This window comes from Salmo salar, chromosome 15 (assembly GCF_965601325.2).
Source record: "Salmo salar chromosome 15, fSalSal1, whole genome shotgun sequence".
NCBI classification, from domain to species: domain Eukaryota; kingdom Metazoa; phylum Chordata; class Actinopteri; order Salmoniformes; family Salmonidae; genus Salmo; species Salmo salar.
Window position 1 is genome coordinate 48,509,522 of NC_138305.1, and position 23,804 is coordinate 48,533,325.

Here is a 23,804-nt window from a genome sequence, read left to right on the forward strand (position 1 = left end):
GGGATTAAGCTGTACTGTACATTGGGTTCTGAAAACTCCTATACTGGCCTGCTATCTGAAAGTTATTCCCTATAATCATCCATTAATGATTTTCTAGGTATTCATACGATGAGGTGAATTTGTAATTAAGGTCACATTTCCTTTCTAACTCTGATGTGATACTCAGGCTGCACAACCTACTGATTAAAAGCAGTGCATACAAAGGTTAGTACACCAGGTGCATTAAACAAGGCATACATTTCTTGAATTTTTGTTAACAAAAAAAGATAAGGTGTTTTTACTGAACCTGTTTACTGATTTAGATCAGATTTTTGCTGTGTAATCATGGCCCCTTCTAGAGCTGTGGAGCTGAGTAAACCTCAGTAGCAGCTGATTCAAGGCTCTCATTAGAGTTGAGTATTTGTTTTACAGTTTGCTTCAGTGCTTTTTAATTGCACTGAGTCCATAGGAGAATATTACAAATACACCCACAGTTGCATGACGATTTCACTGACAAATTCCCTGTCCTCATGAAATTGTGCCACATAATTGAACAAAAAGAGTGACTATTAGCATGCATACATGCATGCATTTTTTTTTAAGTTGGATTATTTCTAGTTGTCCAGTGTTGTCTAGTGCAGTGGTTCTCAAACTTTTTTGACCCGTGACCCCCAAAAACAAGTGGTTCAAAGCTTGCGCCCGAAGCTCGCAGACCTAGGTCTAAATTGATGTATGAGTGGACCATATTGCAATTGCTCTCTCCCTATCTTTCTCTATATTTATCTCCATCTCCTCTATCGTTCTCCTTTCTCTCTGTCTCTAGGGCCTCAGCAGCCTCTTCAGCTCACTGAAGGTGGTCCGACTTCTCCGCTTGGGCCGCGTGGCCCGGAAGCTTGACCATTACCTGGAGTACGGGGCGGCGGTCTTAGTTCTACTGGTGTGCGTCTTCGGCCTGGTGGCCCACTGGCTGGCCTGCATCTGGTACAGCATTGGGGACTACGAGGTCATTGACGAAGCCACCAACACAATCAAGACAGACAGCTGGCTCTACCAGTTGGCCACGAGCATTGGCTCACCCTACCGCTACAACGCCAGCGGCTCTGGCCAGTGGGAGGGCGGCCCAAGCAAGGACACGCTCTACATCTCCTCTCTCTACTTCACCATGACCAGTCTCACCACCATCGGCTTTGGTAACATCGCTCCCACAACAGACGGCGAGAAGATCTTCTCTGTGGCGATGATGATGGTGGGCTGTAAGTATTCATATTTATCTATGACTTTGTGAAACTAGGTAGGTTATTCTCTTTTACAATAGCTAATAGCGCAAAGTTGAAAGGCTCCTCGCCAACTAAAATTCTACAGTTCAAGCCAAGAAAGACTACCAATGATCATGTGCAACTACCGGATAGAGTATGGAACATAGTCTAGGGCTGCACAATTAATCAATTTTTATTTCAAATTGTGATATTGACATGTGCCGTATGCCATTCACCGAGTGGTGCAGCGGTCTAAGGCACTGCATCTCAGTACAAGAGGTGTCACTACAGTCCCTGGTTCGAATCCAGGCTGTATCACCTCCTGCCGTGATTGGGAGTCCCATAGGCCGGCGCACAATTGGCCCAGCGTTGTCCAGGTTTGGCCGGGGTAGGCCGTCATTGTAAATAAGAATTTGTTCTTACCTAGTTAAATTTAAAAAATGCATATCATAAGAGGCTGTGAGTTTTTGAAACCTCACTCAGCTACGTGTAAAGCCTTTTACAGTTTACTGCGTTTGTCATCTCTCTCCAGTCTCCCTCTTTCTCCTATTGCGGCTGCTTCCTACTCACATCAGGCCCTGCCCCCTGTCACTCAAGCAGGCATAGTTCTGGGTCTGCATGAGAGTCTGGGTCTGCATGCCTATGTTAGCTAGGCCAATGCACGCAGCCAAGAAACAACAACGACTGCTTTCAACTTTGCTTCTCCATATAAATCCACATGTTTTCTATATTATACTATTAGTTTGTGTATCTTTATCTCTGCAAAACGCCTCCTCATGTGCCTACCACATGAGCTCCACACGTGCTAATGCTAATCACTAACTAACCACTATAGTACTTTCCTTGCTGTTATAAGCATGTATTACCCCTAGCTTCTTCTATAGTTTTTTGTTAATTGACCATAATACTGAAGGGCCCCTGTTCAAACAGCCTGTTATTTACCTGCTGTTTGCAGACAGACTCATAACCTGTTTTATACAGGTTCCATGACTAGGTCTTGTGCTGGGTTTTTGCAGTTTTTTACCCCCCTATACAAAAACAGTAAAAACCCTCTGTGTGAAAGGGGTTATTGTAAGGCTTATAATATGTTTCATGTCAGGATCGTGATGAGATTATATGAAGATATTATACCCTGCACAGGGAACTTTGAAGCCACAACCTCAGGGCAGTAGGAGCTCAAAAGAGCTGTGGAGAGTACCGTAAGTCCATACAGCTATGGAGCAATCACCACTTTTGTGCTTACTCATGAAATTAAGAGATTGGCAGTAGGTTTAACACAATCTTTCATGCAGTGGAGTTATCAGAGGGGATATTTGAGAACATATTTTGATTTGAATCAGAGCAGTCAAAAATAATTATTAGATCAAGAGGCGCTTGGGTTGCATCATCAAGGCTAGAGGCTTTGGGGAATGCCTGAAACCCCAGCGCAAATTAAGCCATGAGGGACTGATACAATATGGCCTGGCTTTGGATTAGATTAATGAAGGATCAGAGTTGTTGCATTAGGCCAAAGTTGTTGTGTTTATGGTTTGGCTGGGTTAGGATGGTAGGGCTAGATTTGTAAAGACGTTCATGCTTTTAGGGGAGGAAAGGAAAGAAAAATCATGCTGGAATGCACTAAAATGTGTAAGAAGCGCAAGTTCTCTCACACTTGTTTTTCTGGAGGGTTTTTTTCAACACAAGATTTGTAAAAAAAAATATATATATAAATCTCAGTGTCGGCCTTCCAGCATGCTATGAATTGAATCCCGGCCAAAATAATGACTTTTCCATTGTTCTCCTGCAATGTGTGGTTGTGCAGGTAATACTAAATGACTAATCTAATGGCTAATGGTTTGCTGTTTTAAGAGTCAAATGAGTAGCATTGATCAATCAGACATTCGAGCGAGTTGATGTTATATCGGTGCTATAACGCTGAAGTTCTGCTATACCGATTTAATCGAACCCTTAGAGTTCGGATCCGTCTGACCGCACGTCAGATGCATTTTTATCCTATTAAGCGTTCGTTGCCCGACCTGCTGTCATACTATGTTCATTAATCACATTGGTATAAATTGCATATCTGTTTGTGTGAGGAAAAGCTCTGGGGCTTTTGTTCCAAGTTGTTTGTATTTAGATCCCGCTTTAGTCCATCTCTCTCAAAGGAGACAGGGATGGCAGAGATATGTATGTGTGTGTGTGTGTGTGTGTCTATATAAGTGTGGGCGAACACCAACGTCACTGGGCCAAGGATGGAGCTCAGGAGACCTGTCCTATCTAATTAATAATAACACATACCTTACATAACAATCTTCCCAACTCGCCTCTTCCAACACAAACAACACACACACACACACACACACACACACACACACACACACACACACACACACACACACACACACACACACACACACACAGATGCACCCACTTTGAACAGAATAGCCCAGTGGCAATTGGCTGGGGCTCAGCACAACACCTCGGTACTGGCGAGTATTTCATTTTAATTTGAACAGAGGCAATAGAGTACTGTATGCTGACTTAGCGAGTCATATTCTGGGCCCTAGAGCTGCTCAAGGTAGCACAGTGGTGTCTCACCCACAGAGGGTATTTATTCTGGGTCACACTGGGACCAGGTATCCCCTGTCTGCTGACATCCATTTGTTTTATTTCTCTATTTTCATTTTGGCCCTGTTTTGTGTGTTTGTAAATTACATTAGATCAGTGTGCTGCATCTACTTTGCTCATTGAATAATTTTGTTTTGATTACATAATGCATAATCCAGGGCTCACTAGACTGCAAACGTATGCAAAGTTCTTTTACTCATCACCATCTTGATCTTTTGTGAGACAGGGGATACCTGTTCCCAGTGAGACCCAGGATCAAAAGCCCCCATGGGTGAGGCACCGCTGTGCTATTCTGAGGAGCTCTAGAGCCCAGAATATACTGTACTCTATTTTAAAAAATTAAACAAATAATTCTACGTTTATTTAACGAGACAAGTCAGTTAAGAACAAATTCTTATTAAGAATGACGGCCTACCCCAGACGACGCTGGGCCAATTGTGCGCCGCCCTATGGGACTCCCAATCACGGCTGGATGTGATACAGCCTGGATTCAAACTAGGGACTGTAGTGACGCTTCTTGCACTGAGATGCAGTGCCTTAGATCGCTGCGCCACTTGGGAGCCTCTGTTCATATAAAAATGGAAGGGAGGTGGCCCTCATTGGCATCAACTAGGTAGAAACAACGCATTCTGTTCAATTATAAAACTTTTATGCAAAAACTCCCTCATTACCTAACATTGTTACTAACTTATAGAAGAAGTACGGGATACCATACCCACTCAGAGGGTTGGCTAACTCTTGCAATTCCTAATAAATCTGTGTTGAGGTAAAATGTAGTCTGTATCTGCGCTGTTCTCTGTTCATAATGAACCAAATAGCTAAACACAAAGAAAAACTAGTCCTGTGCACGTAAGGTTTAGAGATAAAGAATGGAGACATAAACCTGTACTTTGCAATTTACTTTAAAAGATTATTTCTGCTTGAGCCTACATGTTTGAATCCAGGACCCATGTTTTGGGGTAGACATGATGCAGTCACTTAGAATATGTGGTCAATACTGGCCTATAGACCATTTATATGTAAAGTTAGAAAATATTCACAACTGTATCTTAGCAAGTACATTTTTTGTTTTATGTTGGATGCACAGTGATGCCGAAATGTTGGTAAATACCTGATAAAGTACTGGTAGATTATATATGGAGTGTGCAACTTTCTTTATTCGGATGCACATTAGTTAACAGCTCAATTGCACATCAACACACATTCAATGTTGTGTGATGTCTTTTGCCCATACCTAGGTTCAGATAAATTATTATTTAAATATTTGTATTTTAAATACTTGTTCTTTGTATTTTAGTATTTTCAAATAGACTGGCCAAATCAAATACTTCTATTTGCAGTATTCAATGCCTACTTGTAAAACCAAATACAATTTTAGAATGAATTCTTAAAAATACTAATACTACTTAAACTATTTTCAACAATTTTTCCCAAAATAAATGTCAAATACTCTTAAAACTTGTTATGGCTTGGGGGCAGTATTTCGACATCTGGATGAGAAGCGTGCCCAAAGTAAACTGCCTGTTACTCAGGCCCAGAAGCTAGGAAATGCATATAATTGGTAGATTTGGATAGAGAACACTTGACAGTTTCCAAAACTGTTAAATAAATGTCTGTGAGTATAACAGAACTGATATGGCAGGCGAAAACCTGAGGAAAATCCATCAGGGAAGGGGGATATTTTTGATGTGTGTAGTTTTCAACTGCCTGCCTATACAGTATGTGTTGGGTTAGGACCCAGATTGCAGTTCCTATGGCTTCCATTAGATGTCAACAGTCTTTAGATATTGCTTGTATTCTGAAAAGTGAGGAAGAAGGAGACCATATTGTAAGTGACATGCAGAATGAAGCAGAGCTCCTTTGCGCGCGTGACCGATTGTGCGCCGTTCGTTATTTTTCCTTTCTATTGAAGACACTATTGTCCAGTTGAAATATTATAGATTATTTAGACAATAGACAACCTGAGGATTAATTATAAACATCGTTTGACATGTTTTGATGAACTTTACTGGTACTATTAGGATGTATTCGTCTGCATGTTGTGACCGCCATTGAGCCAGTGGATTACTGAACAAAATGCTCCAACAAAACTGAGTTTTTGCGACATAAAGAGGAACTTAATCGAACAAAACAAACATTTATTGTGTAACAGGAACTCTTGTGACTGCAACCAGATGAAGCTCATCAAAGGTAAGTGATTAATTTTATTGTTATTTCTGACTTTCGTGACTCATCTACTTGGCTTGAAAATGTTTGTATGCTTTTGTAAGCGGTGCGCTGTCCTCAGATAATCGCATGTTATGCTTTCGCCGTAAAGGCTTTTTGAAATCTGACACAGCGGCTGGATTAACAAGAAGTTTATCTTTAAGCCGATGTATAACACTTGTATCTTTTATGAATGTTTATGATGAGTATTTCTGTATTTTGAATTTGGCGCTCTGCAATTTCACCGGATGTTGTCGAGGTGGGTCGCTAGCGGAACGCCTGCGCCAGAGAGGTTAACCTCTTAAAATCATGAGAGCCAATAACAGTTTAGCACTGGCATCGGTAGGCTTTTAAATGGAAATAGATGTTTGTGATTTATGTTAATCTTGTATATATAGTAAGCATTTGTATATGTCATGTGTGAATGTTGCTGTTTATATATTTTTATATATCTTTATCCAGATATATAAATATAAATATATATATATATATATATATATATCTCTACACTGCTCAAAAAAATAAAGGGAACACTTAAACAACACATCCTAGATCTGAATGAAAGAAATAATCTTATTAAATACTTTTTTCTTTACATAGTTGAATGTGCTGACAACAAAATCACACAAAAATAATCAATGGAAATCCAATTTATCAACCCATGGAGGTCTGGATTTGGAGTCACACTCAAAATTAAAGTGGAAAACCACACTACAGGCTGATCCAACTTTGATGTAATGTCCTTAAAACAAGTCAAAATGAGGCTCAGTAGTGTGTGTGTGGCCTCCACGTGCCTGTATGACCTCCCTACAATGCCTGGGCATGCTCCTGATGAGGTGGCGGATGGTCTCCTGAGGGATCTCCTCCCAGACCTGGACTAAAGCATCCGCCAACTCCTGGACAGTCTGTGGTGCAACGTGGCGTTGGTGGATGGAGCGAGACATGATGTCCCAGATGTGCTCAGTTGGATTCAGGTCTGGGGAATGGGCGGGCCAGTCCATAGCATCAATGCCTTCCTCTTGCAGGAACTGCTGACACACTCCAGCCACATGAGGTCTAGCATTGTCTTGCATTAGGAGGAACCCAGGGCCAACTGCACCAGCATATGGTCTCACAAGGGGTCTGAGGATCTCATCTCGGTACCTAATGGCAGTCAGGCTACCTCTGGCGAGCACATGGAGGGCTGTGCAGCCCCCCAAAGAAATGCCACCCCACACCATGACTGACCCACCGCCAAACCGGTCATGCTGGAGGATGTTGCAGGCAGCAGAACGTTCTCCACGGCGTCTCCAGACACTGTCACATCTGTCACATGTGCTCAGTGTGAACCTGCTTTCATCTGTGAAGAGCACAGGGCGCCAGTGGCGAATTTGCCAATCTTGGTGTTCTCTGACAAATGCCAAACGTCCTGCACGGTGTTGGGCTGTAAGCACAACCCCCACCTGTGGACGTCGGGCCCTCATACCACCCTCATGGAGTCTGTTTCTGACCGTTTGAGCAGACACATGCACATTTATGGCCTGCTGGAGGTCATTTTGCAGGGCTCTGGCAGTGCTTCTCCTGCTCCTCCTTGCACAAATGCGGAGGTAGCGGTCCTGCTGCTGGGTTGTTGCCCTCCTACGGCCTCCTCCACGTCTCCTGATGTACTGGCCTGTCTCCTGGTAGCACCTCCATGCTCTGGACACTACGCTGACAGACACAGCAAACCTTCTTGCCACAGCTCGCATTGATGTGCCATCCTGGATGAGCTGCACTACCTGAGCCACTTGTGTGGGTTGTAGACTCCGTCTCATGCTACCACTAGAGTGAAAGCACCGCCAGCATTCAAAAGTGACCAAAACATCAGCCAGGAAGCATAGGAACTGAGAAGTGGTCTGTGGTCACCACCTGCTGAACCACTCCTTTATTGGGGGTGTCTTGCTTATTGCCTATAATTTCCACCTGTTGTCTATTCCATTTGCAGAACAGCATGTGAAATTTATTGTCAATCAGTGTTGCTTCCTAAGTGGACAGTTTGATTTCACAGAAGTGTGATTGACTTGGAGTTACATTGTGTTGTTTAAGTGATCCCTTTATTTTTTTGAGCAGTATACATATATCTTATTCGACTTGCCACACCTGAAGTTCATTTGGGGAAAATAAAGTAAATCAATCTATTTATGGTATAAAAACATTCACCTCTTTGCCCAACCTTTAAGACCTCAGTTTGCACCCTGATGGCAGTACTGTAAATATACAGTACTAGTCCAAAGTTTGGAAACACCTACTCATTCAAGGGTTTTACTTTATTTTTACTATTTTCTACATTGTAGAATAATAGTGAAAACATAAGAACTATGAAATAACACATATGGAATCATGTAGTAACCAAGAAAGTAGCCACCCTTTGCCTTGATGACAGCTTTGCACACTCTTGGCATTCTCTCAACAAGCTTCACCTGGAATGTATTTCCAACAGTCTTGAAGGAGTTCCCACACATGCTGAGCACTTGTTGGCTGCTTTTCCTTCACTCTGCGGTCCAACTCATCCCAAACCATCTCAATTGGGTTGAGGTCGGGTGATTGTGGAGGCCATGTTATCTGATGCAGCACTCCATCACTCCTTCTTGGTCAAATAGCCCTTACACAGCCTGGACGTGTGTTGGGTCATTGTTCTGTTGAAAAACAAATTATAGTCCCACTAAGCACAAACCGGATGGGATGGCGTATTGCTACAGAATGCTGTGGTAGCCATGCTGGTTAAGTGTGCCTTGAATTCTAAATAAATCATGGACAGTGTTACCAGCAACGCACCCCTACACCATCTCACCTCCTCCTCCATGCTTCACGGTGGGAATCACACATGCAGAGATCATCCATTTCCCTACTCTGCATCTCACGGCGGTTGGAACCAATAATCTCAAATTTGGACACATCAGACCAAAGGACTGTAGTTCTTTGCAGCAATTTGACCATGAAGGCCTGATTCACGCAGTCGCCTCTGAACAGTTGATATTGAGATGTATCTGTTACTTGAACTCTGTGAAGCATTTATTTGGGCTGCAATTTATGAGGCTGGTAACTCTAATGAACTTATCCTCTGCAGCAGAGGTAACTCCCTTTCCTGTGGCGGTGCTCATGAGAGCCAGTTTCATCAGAGTACTTGATGGTTTTTGTGACTGCACTTGAAGAAACATTAAAAGTTCTTGAAATGTTCCGGATTGACTGACCTTCATGTCTTAAAGTAATGATGGACTGTCATTTCTCTTTGCTTATTTGATCTGTTCTTGCCATAATATGGACTTGGTCTATTACCAAATAGGGCTATCTTCTGTATACCAACCCTACTGATTGGCTCAAAAGCATTAAGAAGGAAAGAAATTAACTTTTAACAAGGCACACCTGTTAATTGAAATGCCTTCCAGGTGACTACCTCATGAAGCTGGTTGAGAGAATGCCAAGAGTGTGCAAAGCTGTCATCATGGCAAAGGTTGGCTACTTTGAAGAATATGAAATATAAAATATATTTTGATTTGTTTAACACTTTTTTGCTTACTACATGATTCCATATGTGTCATTTCATAGTTTTGATGTCTTCACTATTATTCTACAATGTAGAAAATAATTTACAAAAAATAAAGAAAAACGCTTGAATGAGTAGGTGTGTTCAAACTTTTGACTGATACTGTGTGTGTGTGTGTGTATATATGTATATATATGTATATATGTGTGTGTGTGTGTGTATATATATATATATATATATGTGTATGTGTGTGTGTGTGTATATATGTGTGTGTATATATATATATATATATATATATATATATATATATATATATGTGTGTGTGTATATATGTGTGTGTGTATATATATGTGTGTGTGTGTGTATATATGTGTGTGTATATATATATATATATATATATATATATATATATATATATATATATATATATATATATATATATATATATAGTGTGTGTGTGTGTGTGTGTGTATATATATATATATATATATATATATATATATATATATATAAAATGATGTTCCAGATCAGTGCAGTGCATGTTAATTGAAATTGTCTGTAACCTACTCTGCTTTGTAGTCTTTTCTTTCTGAGACGTCTACTCCAATGTCTCTGTGCCTCCTGTCAGGCTGCATTCGAATGAGGCTCAGCTCCAAGTAGTCGATTGGACTCTGTGGTGAAGGCACTGCATTAATTAAGTGCTGTAACATCATGCAAGAGTTTTTCTCAGGTCAGGGGTTGCTGCTCCTTTGTGCGGACTCTTCAGTGAGCTGTGGCAAGAGAAATAGAGTTACCCAGTGAAGGGTTGCTAATCTTATAGTTTCTGCCCAATGCCATTTTTTTTTACCTTTATTTAACTAGGCAAGTCAGTTAAGAACAAATTCTTACTTTCTAATGACAGCTAGGAACAGTGGGTTAACTGCCTTGTTCAGGGGCAGAACTACAGATTTTTACCTTGTCAGCTCGGGGATTTGATCTTGCAACCTTTCAGTTACTAGTCCAACACTCTAACCACTAGGCTACCTATGACCCGAGATCTAATAAGTAAAGTGAACCCCCTAGTCTAAGGGTCCTGGGCTGAGTTTCTACTAAGCTAACATATGGAATTGTTTTAAGATGGTCATACCAAGGATAATTTAGCTATTTGATTTAGAATTTTAGGACCCCTGTAGGTATCAAAAACAAATATATAAAACATATTTGATGAAACATTTAATTTGGCCTTACTGCTATTAGCCCATAAAAATACATTGAATAACAGATTCATGCATGGAAATCAGATAGTCAAAAAATAAATCAAAAGAAGGTATGTTTTGACCCGTATGTTAGCTTTGACATGGAAATGCCCTATTCAATTCTATAGATTTTTCGACCCGGTACCAGGTTACCTTCAGATGAGTTTCGTAACACCTGTGGGGGTTTTAGAGCAAAACAGAGAACAACATCATGTTCGTGAGAGTCTCATCTTTACATAGAGGGGTCATATTAGCCCAAACCATTCAGACCTACAGACTTTTTCATGAGAAGGCCAATTTTCGGGATGTCTCCTGATCTGACAAACACCACTGTAGCTCTGCCACCTTCGTCCGCAGATGTAGTGACTACAGTCTGGTTTCAATTATGGACTATTAGAGGAACTACGTCACTGCCAACATCACTACTTTGTTCACTTGAATAAAATACAGACTAGTAGCTCGCATGATGGAGGTTATTTTTAATGCATCAACAACACTTTATATACAATAGTATGTGGACACCCCTTCAAATGAGTGGATTCAGCTAAACTGCCTCTAGAAGCAACGTCGGCACAAGAAATGTTCGTCGGGAGCTTCATGAAATGGGTTTCCATGGCCGAACAGCCGTACACAAGCCTAAGATCACCATGCGCAATGCCAAGCGTTGAGCAGTGGAAACGCGTTCTCTGGAGTGATGAATCACGCTTCACCATCTGGCAATCCGATGGACTAATCTGGGTATGGCGGATGCCAGGAGAACGCTACCTGCCCCAATGCATAGTGCCAACTGTAAAGTTTGGTGGAGGCGGAATAATGAACTTGGGGTGGTTCGGGTTTCATGGTTCGGGCTAGGCCCCTTCGTTCCAGTGAAGGGAAATCATAACACTACTGCATACAATGACATTCTAGACAATTCTGTGCTTCCAACTTTGTGGCAGCAGTTTGGGGAAGGCCTTTTACTGTTTCAGCATGACATTGCCCCCGTGCACAAAGCGAGGTCCATACAGAAATGGTTTGTCGAGTATGGCCTACTTAGAGCCCTGACCTCAACCCCATCGAACACCTTTTGGATGAATTGGAACACTGACTGCGAGCCAGGCCTAATCGGCTAACCTCACTAATGTTCTTGTGGCTGAATGGAAGCAAGTTCCAGAACCAATGTTCCAACATCTAGTGGAAAGCTTTCCCAGAAGAGTGGAGGCTGTTATAGCAGAAAAGGGGGGACCAACTCCATATTAATGCCCATAATTTTGGAATGAAATGTTCGACGAGCAAGTGACCACATACTTGTGGTCATGTAGTGTACATTAACTAAAACCACTGCAAAGGTTTTGCCTGCAAACTTTGGATTTAGAATCGCGAACTTCTGTCATGTCTGCCTCGTGATTTGTTCGGTGAGTCCCCAGATTTTTTTTCACTCCCCCTTATCGACGTAGGCAGTGACATAGATCCTCTATGCCAAAAGAGTCCATCATTGAAACCTAGTTACTGTTGTTGTGTCTTTGGCATCATTAAAGGTGAAGACTGTTATTTTATCAAATCAATCCTCTGTAATTGTTATTACGTGATTAAAGTAATCAAGTAAATGTAATTAACTTGGAAGTCGGGGCACCACGGAAAATCTTCAGATTACAATGTTATACTTTTCCGAATATAACTCTTCAGATATTTGAATATCTGATCAATTAGTCTTCTATTAATTAATTATTCTTTACCTCACGTCAGTCTCATCTGAATGTCGTAAATAGTTGGTTATCTGCACGAACCCAGCCTTTACTATAAATCATCCATACACCAATTGGCTTAATCATTTATTTACTAACGAAATAAATAATCACATTAATGCATAAACAAACAAACAGTAGATCTTGATTACTAACAATGATAGGGAAGATTCCCTAGTGGGCTAAACCGATATGACAGCTTGGTGGACAAAGGGAAGGGGGTGTGGACTGAGAAAGAGCGGGAAAGACTAAATAGATTAATTACACAGTCTATAATTCTATACATTGAAATGCTAATCCTTCGCACAAGACCGGCCGCTCAATCGAGAATAATTGCAAGCACATATTTACGGTGTATGTTATTGCTGTCTCCTCTGTTGGAATCCAGTCCGTCTGCTGGAGAGTTCATCCGAGTCTCTCTCTCTATTTCTGTTTTCCCTGAAGATCGAAGTATTTCATGGTTTCATGGATACTTCAGAGTACCATTCAGAAATGTTCTCATAGAATACATCTTTCAGCAGTTGTTGGTATTCGCATCCCAGGTTTACATAATTTCTAGCTGCAGACTAGTACTTCGTATCTAAGATTTGCTCTTTTTCTGTAGGAATCGATAGTCTCAGACTTTAACCATTTCCAGCCGTGTAGCCAATGCTCCACGTGGTATGGTTTTCTAATCTTGGTACTCAAACCTGTGCCACCTCAGTTTACACCGAGGTATGCGTGGTCTTAACTATTCGCAATCACAGCTCACACTGTGGGTTTGCTTATTCTGAAGAGTATTTCCTCGGGAGGGTTTTTTATTCGTAACAATAGAAAAGGCGGTTCCATGACGCCAGATCTGTGCTCACGGGGGCAGGCCAATGACTTAGTTAAACTTTAAAGGGAATTGTCACGATTCCCACCGACGGTGGCGCCCCCTCCTGCTCGGGTGGCGCTCGGCGGTCGTCGTCACCGGCCTATTAGCTGCCACCGATTCCCTTTTGCTTTTCCCTTTTTTTATTTTGTGACACCTGTGGTCAATTAGCCATTAGAGGGGCTATTTAGTTTAGCTGGCCCGCTCCTGTTCGTGCGGGATTAATGATTGTTTCTTGTGTGACGGCTTGTGTTCATGTCGACGTTGTTGTACGCCGCATGTATTTTCTCCCCTGTGTGTGGGAACATTTGTTTTTTTTTGGTGAGTGTATATTAAAAACACCACTACCCTGTGTTCGCTGGTTCCTGCGCCTCATTCCTCCTCCACAATTACCAAGCCCTAACAGGAATACAATTCTCTCACATTAAAGGTTTAACATCACATTGCATCATTTCACAAATAGTTTCATCTTTACTTATTCATTTTATACAAGAATTAGATGCAAACACCATAATTGAGAAATGTACACGTTCAGAGATATAGTTATGTGTGTTTCCTGTCCTTCGTGAGGTCACCAAAGGAAACACACTCAACATAACTGTCCCTTAAGTGTCCACGTACCCTTCCCACATTCTCACAAGTGGACATATAGTTTCATTTTCCCTTTTTGGGGATTTAGGAGTTTGGCCACGTGAAATCCTTTGTTCACTCTGTGGTCTCTCTCTCTGCATGAAAAGGTGGAGAGAGTCTCCGCCAGGAATTTACGACCTGAGGGTGGGTGTAGGAGAGAGTGAGAGAGGGGAAACCACGATCTACACCCAGAAAGGGTCACGTCATGACACTGTGTTGCCTAGGGTCGTGTTTTTGAGACTACCGCAGATGCAGAAGGCTGACATCGACGGATGTGGTGGATTGAGACACAGCCCATGCAAAAAAAATATATCTCTATCTTAAACAGATGGATTTTTTTTCAGCCCTATTTCATGGTATCCAATTGGTAGTAGTTACAGTCTTGTCTCATCACTGCAACTCCCGTACGGACTCAGGAGAGGCAAAGGTCAAGAGCCATGCATCCTCCGAAACACAACCCAACCAAGCCAAGCCACACTACTTCTTGACACAATGCCCATCCAACCCGGAAGCTAGCTGCACCAATGTGTCAGAGGAAACGCCATACACCCGTGTCAGCATGCACTGCCGGCCAAACCCTCCCTAACCCGGACAACGCTGGGCCAATTATGCACAATCCCATGGGCCTCCCGGTCATGGCCAGCTGCGACAGAGCCTGGACTCAAACCCAGACTCTCTAGTGGCACAGCTAGCACTGTGATGCAGTGCCTTAGACCACTGAGCCACTCTGGAGGCCCTAAACAGATGGATTTTGATGGGGATTTATTTTACTATGCTAATACACAGGTGTGTGTCGTGTCTGTGACTATCATTAAATGTGAAGACTATATTATCAAATAAATTCTCTATGTGTAATTTAATTAAGTGATTAAACTAATCATGTGACTTTAATTAACTAGGAAGTTGGGGCACCACAGAAAAATGTTGTTTATAGAGTATCAATTTCCCGAATATAACTCTTCAGATATTTTCATATCCTATCACACAGTCGATTATTAATGAATTGTTATTACCTCATCAGTTCTCATTACTGAATGTCGCAAACCCTTGGATATCTGCACGAACCCTAGCATAAATTATGAATCAGCTATATACAAATTGGTTTAATTATTTATTTATTAGCTCACTAATCAAGTCATATAAATACATGAAAAAACACACAATTAGTTCATACATGGGGTATTACATGATACAAAGAAAAAGTCCCTAGCGGATGAAACCGATATGACGGCTTGGTAGACAAAGGAAATGGGGTGTGGACCGCTCAAGCGCGGGAAACTCATAGCTGATAACTACACTCATAGAAATAGCTAATACCTTACATGAACGACCACTCATTCGAAAATAAATAGCAATGTACATATTTACGAGTGTATGTCTTGTTGTCTCTCTCTGTGGTCGCCGGTCCGTCTGCTGGAGAGAGTCGACAGAAAGTCTCTGGTTGTGTTCATAAGCGATCAAAGTCGAAGGTTGTTAGAATAGTTACTTCAGAGTACCATTCGGAAATCTTCTTAGAATCGGATGCATTTACCAGACTAAAGTATTTACTCAGCTGCAGTCTGAATAATGATTCTTTACTTTGTAGATTTCTTAGCCATTTCAATGTGGGAATGATCTCCACATTCGCTGGTCTTGTCCTCTGGTAGAGTTGTAGTTTAAACCACTTCACACACCAGCGTCACCAGGCATGTTTTGGTCTTAGAAATTCAACCATTTGCAACCTTAGCTTACACCGTGGTTTGCGTGGTCTGGTGTGAATTGCGTCACGGGGGCTTTTATACTTGGGTAGAAAAGGGGCCGTCTCATCATGTTTGTGCCCACCTGGGCGTGGCTACTGACTGTGCGTTAGTAACCACAAAACAACCAATTCTCATAGAGAAGACTAAATCACATTGATATCTTTTCAAAAGTGTACTTATACTTATTCATCCATCTTATACAACATTCAGAAGTAAACCTGACAGCTAGGAAATGTACACTCTAAGAGATATAGTTATGTGTGTTTCCTGTCCTTCATGAGATCACCAAATGAAACACACTCGACATGACTGTCCCTTAAGTGTCCACGGACCATTCCCACATTCTCAAAAATATAAATATTGTTTATTTCTCCCATTTTGGGGATTAGGAGTTTCTAAAGAGGAGCGCTTTGTTCTCCATAGGCTCTCTCCCTCCATACTCCATGGCAGGGAAGAGAGAACGTTTCCAGCAGGAATATATGACCTTTGTATAAACCTGATGTGGGAGAGAGAGTGAGAGAGGGGGGAGCCACGATATACACCCCAAAAGGTCCACGTCGTGAAATGCATCAATCAAATTTGAACCTACTTGGCAATTCTGTCAGTGTTGAGACATCTTCTTCAAGATTTTGTACAATGTAATATTTTATTTTCTCTCCACATCATTCTCACATTGCACCTTCTAACCTTCACTGTCTGCACTTCTGAGCAATTTCCCACTTTATTTTCTTTATATTTATTTTCTCTTGCCCTGCCTGCCAAGGTGGGTCACACTGACGCTGAATTCTCTGGACATGTACAGTGAGGAAAAAAAGTATTTGATCCCCTGCTGATTTTGTACGTTTTCCCACTGACAAAGAAATGATCAGTCTATAATTTTCATGGTAGGTTTATTTGAACAGTGAGAGACAGAATAACAACAAAAAAATCCTGAAAACGCATGTCAAAAATGTTATAAAATGATTTGCATTTTAATGAGGGAAATAAGTATTTGACCCCTCTGCAAAACATGACTTAGTACTTGGTGGCAAAACCCTTGTTGTCAATCACAGAGGTCAGATGTTTCTTGTAGTTGGCCACTAGGTTTGCACACATCTCAGGAGGGATTTTGTCCCACTCCTCTTTGCAGATGTTCTCCAAGTCATTAAGGTTTCGAGGCTGACGTTTGGCAACTCGAACCTGCAGCTCCCTCCACAGATTTTCTATGGGATTAAGGTCTGGAGACTGGCTAGGCCACTCCAGGACCTTAATGTGCTTCTTCTTGAGCCACTCCTTTGTTGCCTTGGCCGTGTGTTTTGGGTCATTGTCATGCTGGAAAACCCATCCACGACCCATTTTCAATGCCCTGGCTGAGGGAAGGAGGTTCTCACCGAAGATATGACGGTACATGGCCCCGTCCATCGTCCCTTTGATGCTGTGAAGTTGTCCTGTCCCCTTAGCAGAAAAACACCCCCAAAGCATAATGTTTCCACCTCCATGTTTGATGGTGGGGATGGTGATCTTGGGGTCATAGGCAGCATTCCTCCTCCTCCAAACACGGCGAGTTGAGTTGATGCCAAAGAGCTCCATTTTGGTCTCATCTGACCACAACACTTTCACCCAGTTGTCCTCTGAGTCATTCAGATGTTCATTGGCAAACTTCAGACGGGCATGTATATGTGCTTTCTTGAGCAGGGGGACCTTTTTGGTGCTGCAGGATTTCAGTCCTTCACGGCGTAGTGTGTTACCAATTGTTTTCTTGGTGACTATGGTCCCAGCTGCCTTGAGATCATTGACAAGATCCTCCCGTGTAGTTCTGGGCTGATTTCTCACCGTTGTCATGATCATTGCAACTCCACGATGTGAGATCTTGCATGGAGCCCCAGGCCGAGGGAGATTGACAGTTCTTTTGTGTTTCTTCCATTTGCGAATAATCGCACCAACTGTTGTCACCTTCTCACCAAGCTGCTTGGCGATGGTCTTGTAGCCCATTCCAGCCTTGTGTAGGTCTACAATCTTGTCCCTGACATCCTTGGAGAGCTCTTTGGTCTTGGCCATGGTGGAGAGTTTTGAATCTGATTGATTGATTGCTTCTGTGGACAGGTGTCTTTTAGAGAGGTAACAAACTGAGATTAGGAGCACTCCCTTTAAGAGTGTGCTCATAATCTCAGCTCGTTACCTGTATAAAAGACACCTGGGAGCCAGAAATCTTTCTGATTGAGAGGGGGTCAAATACTTATTTCCCTCATTAAAATGCAAATCATTTTATAACATTTTTTACATGCGTTTTTCTGGATTTTTTTGTTTGTTATTCTGTCTCTCACAGTTCAAATAAACCTACCATTAAAATTATAGACTGATCTTGGTCAGTGGGCAAATGTACAAATCAGCAGGGGATCAAATACTTTTTTCCCTCACTGTATGCAGAACGCTATCAGGCAATCATCACCACACTGATCCAGACACAAGTAGTTCTCCTGGGTCCCTTGTGACTTGCCACATTCCATCTCTCAGTGGCATGATTGGATTCATGTGTCATGCCTTATGGGACGTAATTAGACAGCGGTGTAAGGACTGCTGTCTATTAAATGACTGAAAGGGGAAGTTGAATAATGAAGAGTTAGACAACAGGAGCTGTCTGAGGCCACGGGCTGGAATGTATCACCATGTTCTGGGTGGAGAGGAGGAAGTTTCAACCCACCCATTTCATTAGCTATACATTGAACAGCCCACTACTCTGCACATAAATATATCCCGACAAGGACAGAGGTCCATTTGATTTGAAGCCCTGATCCACTCAAAAGATCAGCCGCGATTGGTCGTTTCTACCTACATTGCAGTCGTGCCCCAACTCTCATAATGCCTGGATAAGTGTTTTACATGTCAGTTACCACATCAATATGGCATTGCAGTCTGATGCCCAACTGCAATCTAGATCAGTGGTTTTCAACCTGTGGTCCGCAGACCCGGGGTACTGCAGGTGGTCCGCGAATTCTTCTTTTTAATAGATTGTTTTTCATCAAACAATAATAATTGTTGGTAGTATTATTGGTATTAGAAGCAATTTTACAATACTTTTCGCAATGCCAATTGTTTATAATAATAATAGTTTTGCTACATTCACTGATAAAATTGACTATACATTTGATAGGCAAGACTTTTTATGTAATGAAATTATTTGACTCCGCGAATGGTGGTCTTAATGAGCTTTTGACTGTGATTTGGTGGTCCCCGGAAAATAGAAAGTTGGGAACCTCTGATCTAGATGACTTCATTCAATCATTAGTTAACTGTGCAGCTTTGCAGATAGTCTGGAACGCGGACTTTAACTTGTGAAAGCTGCATTACGTTGCTTTGTGCGCGCCCAATATAATTCAGATATACAGTAATTGGGAATTATTGATCTGTCATTCTCATTGAAAGCAAGTCTGATACGCGGTAGATCCATTCTATATGTGCTATTTCTATGCTTCCCCTTCTTAAGTTTTGTTTTTGCATCTTTTTACTTTCACTAACCAACCAAATCTTGCTTAGGGCCCCCAAAAGGCTAGAGTCGCTTCTGCCCGATGAGCTTCCATTATGTTTTCCTGGACTTTCCAATACCTTTCTGATGCATTTTAGTGACTTCCTGCTGCTAATACAAATTGTTACACCTTTCCCATATTCAAGTAATTTGAAACATATTAAGTTATTAGCCTTATGAACATAGAAACGTGGTTGCAGTTTCTGTGCCACAATGGTTACATTTTTTACATTGTATCTTTAATAATGGGACTCAATGTGTTTTTATTTGTGACGTTATATGGCTACAATTTGATTGTTTGAAGTGTGACTTTATGATTTCTTACTAAAAAGGTATTGTTTAAAGACCCTAGAAAGTTATTGTTTACCTTTTTATATTACTAAATACAAAATGTCTATTTATTTGGTTCGCAGCCCACCACTCAGATTATATTTTGTCCCACCAAGCCCAAAAATCTTAGAACCCCTGCTCTACTCTGTACATTGCTTGTTTTGTAACATAAACTGAAATATGGCGAACATTTTAGAATTTTAGAAACCAGTTAATGGTGGAGCAATTTCAACATATTGAACCTTTTAATGTTGGGTAATGCATCTCCAGGTTGTTTGGCCATTGGTTTTGATCAACTTCCGATAACACTTTACTTGACACCGAGAGCCATAACACGTTATGACACGGTCATAACCATGTCATAACTGTAGCATAACTTGTCATAACCTGTCATAATTTGGTCATAACACTGTCATGACTCATATATTTACACCTGTTATGACATGTATTGCAGTATTTTATGGCTGGTTATGACACCTACAAGAGCGTGTCAAAACCCACATTTATTTAAAAAACTTCCCTGCCAAGAAGTTTCCTTTAATTTTAAAGTTTTTTCTTAAGAACTTTGTTGTTGTTGTAACGAATTCTTTACAGTCATGTTTTTTTTCTCCATCATATTTTTAATAACATTATGGCCATCCTGTGTCACTTTACTTTGACTAAGAACATGCCCTTTATGACACTGTCAAGAAGCATTATGACCATCATAATCATATAAGCCAGATAGGTCTATCACGTACATGCCCTTATATCAGTCATCAGTCAAAAAGAGGGTGTCTTCTCCTGCTCCTAAAATCTGCTCTTTCATTCATCTCGGCCATCAGAAACAGAGCATTGGGGTAGGTGCATGTGTGACATCAATGTGTGCGCATTTGGAAAGTATTCAGACCCCTTGACTTTTTCCAAATGTTTGATTGATTAAAAAAATGTTTCTCATCAATCTCCACACAATACCCCATAATGACAAAGCAAAAACAGGTTTTTAGAAATGTTTGTTAATTTATCACAAATAAAAAACTATCACATTTACATAAGTATTCAGACACTTTACTCATTACTTTGTTGAAGCACCTTTGGCAGCAATTACAGCCTCGAGTCTTCTTAGGTATGACGCTACAAGCTTGGCACACCTGTATTTGGGGAGTTTCTTCCATTCTTCTCTGCAGATCCTCTCAAGCTCTGTCATGTTGGATGGGGAACGTCGCTCCACAGCTATTTTCAGGTCTCTCCAGAGATGTTTGATTGGGTTCAAGTCTGGGCTCTGGCTGGGCCTGTCCTGAAGCCACTCCTGCATTGTCTTGGCTGTGTGCTTAGGGTTGTTGTCCTGTTGGAAAGTGAACCTTTGCCCCAGCCATAAAATAACGACCGTGGTAGGTTTTGTTGCTTTTTACACTTTTTTAAAATGTATTTGTTATTTGAATTTTTTCTCGCTTTTTCTCCCCAATTGTGTGATATCCAATTGATAGTTACAGTCTTGTCCCATCGCTACAACTCCCGTATGGACTCGGGAGAGGCGAAGGTCGAGAGCCATGCGTCCTTCAAAACACGACCCCGCCAAATTGCATTGCTTCTTGGCACACTGCTCGCTTAACCCGGAAGCCAGCCGTACAGAGGAAACACCGTACAGAAGGGGACCCGAAGTCAGTGTGCATGCGCCCCCGGCCGTCAGAAGGAGTCGCTAGAGCGCGATGGGACAAAGACATCCCAGCCGGCCAAACCCTCCCCTAACCCGGATGACGCTGGGCCAATTGTGCGCCGCCTCATGGGTTTCCCGGTCGTGGCCGGCTGTGACACAGCCCGGGATCGAACCCGGATCTGTGGTGACGCCTCTAGCGCTGCGATGCAGTGCCTTAGACCGCTGCGCCATTCGGGAGGCCACTTTTTACAATCTTATGTATTGGTCATAACCAGCCATAAAATAATGCAATATATGTCACAACAGGTCTAAATATATGTGTCATGACAGTGTTATGATCATATTATGAACTATTGACTATTTCAGGTCTATCTACAACATCAATACTCACTGCAACATTTTTATTCTTTACAAATTTCCATGGTTCTCTTACAACAATGGTTTCTTGAGTTTCTTGTAGTTTCTAGACACAGGTCTCTGGTCTCACATAAAGAGTAGAGCATTTTACCAAATCTATTCTTTACCCCAAATTCCCAAGGTTAATCTACATTAGAACATTAGTTTCTTGGAGTTTATAGTCACATGCGTCTCTGGTCTCACGGAAAGAGTAATACATTTGACCAAATCTAAAAGGATGCTCAATCTTTGTGAGTAAGACAGGATGCTGCAAGCTAGTCAGCACAGCCTCTATTCTCAAAGCAATCACTTGTCGTCTACTGATGGACCACTTGGACCACACTTCTGTCCAAGGCGAATATGAGTACTTTTACTGGCGTGCCGAAAGACTCTCCACCAATGTATTAGGAATTCCACTGCAATCCATACAAATCATCTGTCATTACAGAGCAATTGCACAATAATCTGAGACTATGGTGCTTTAGTTTCCATTGCCTCAGGGACCCAGTTACTGCACTGTGATGAGAGTGTGTTATTGACTTGGAATGGGACTAGAATTGAAACTACAAGAAAGCAGGATGAATGTAATTCTTCCGGTTCAGATCAGTAAGTCATATGCCAGTCCAGCCAAGAGAAGGCAATTGTAGCATGTCTTCTCAATCTGTGTGTATTGTTCACCCTGATTCACAGCATTAAAATTATACTTTAAAATTATACTTTAAAGGAGCCCTGCTTCACAAAAAGATTAAGAAAATATTAGGTACATAATAAGGAACTAGTGATACAAATTACAACAAACAAAGGCAGAAGCATGAGAAATGCAACAATACATAAATACAAGGGAAAAAAATGAAACACGTACATTTGTCGGAGAACAGTTCCTTTACCAATACCCTAAAAGGCCTAAAAGTCACAAGAGCGTCCAAACGTAGGGTATTCTGAAATTTGTTCCATGTGTACGGCGCATAAAAACTAAAGGCTGTTTTTCCTAAATCGGAGGCGACGAGTTATTTCAAAACAGGTTCAAACTATAGAAAACTGAAAATAACAATAGAGAACTGAAGCCTTTGTTATTTGTTTGTGTCCCTTATAAATGTAATCGGAACAAAATAATCACACTGGTATAATATTTGCTTAACTCAAAATGGTATTGTCTCAAAGATCAGAATAAGACAAGAGAAACACTTTCCCAACCCTATGAGTCTGTAACTAAACCAATCAAACCGATACGCCAGTGATGTGGCGGCAAGAGCGCAAGACTCAAAGTCATTTGTAATCGAACAAAAAAGGAAACTACACAGCCTTAAAAAGTTAATAAACAAGGGTGTGGCAACAAAACTAGCAACATTTTAGGGTTATTCTTTATTAGACAAGGTTCAGACTTTTTTTTGCATAGTGTCTCTAATACACACTATAAGGCAGTGATCACTGAGATCATAAGCAAAGAACCCCCTAGGCATGTATTTATGAGGGTTATTAGTAAGAATTATATCAATTAATTAAGAATTTTACATTTTTTAACATTTAGAAAGGCTATCAAAAATATTTTCTTAAACAATCTAAGCTGGGGCCATCTGCACATTTAAAAGTTGGTTTCATGTTTATAGCTTAAATCGTTTAAGTGCTAGAGCGGGCAGAATAATAATAAGAAAAATATGTAAGAAATCTAGAGTGGTCTTGCCTTCAGAAAGCACATGAATAACCTATCATCCCCCATGTCAGAAGCATTACAAATGTATAGCAATCCACAGAGCAGTTGTCATCAGCATTGCATTTAACCAGGCATGTCAGTTCGGAACAAATTCTTATTTACAATGACGGCCTGGCAAGATGTGAGGGTGGAAAGAGGAGGAAAGAAAGGAGAAAATAAGGTGCAGAAGTGGATTGTGCCTGGCTGCCTGCAGGCCTAGATGTGATGAATGAACATAGACTCCTCAAGTTAGATAGATAAACCACCCAAAGAACAGAGTAGAGGTTATCCTCTTTCCCCAGAGTGGATAGAATTCATGATAAGCAATACTAACTGACTCATTTGGGTCATTGCAACTTCCAGAATGCAGTATTCCTGCTGAGCAAATGTGCATTCCATATTAGGACATGTCTATATCTAACGGCTACTTGTTTGTACTTCACAGGGGAGTTACAGAGTGTAATGGAAAAGCTAATTGTTGTCTATTTAAAATACAGTTCCCAAGAGGTTTATTTATGCT

At 41.3% G+C, this 23,804-nt stretch overlaps 1 protein-coding gene across 1 annotated transcript in view; it reads left to right on the plus strand.

Moving 5' to 3' along the window:
* The window catches only part of kcnh5a (potassium voltage-gated channel, subfamily H (eag-related), member 5a), a 98,905-nt gene that overhangs the window by 30,155 nt on the left and 44,946 nt on the right, over positions 1-23,804 (plus strand). Inside the window, exon 7 of the mRNA XM_082961485.1 lies at positions 803-1,232. Within this exon, the coding sequence (XP_082817611.1) occupies positions 803-1,232 (430 nt within the window). The remainder of the gene's footprint in view (positions 1-802; positions 1,233-23,804) is intronic.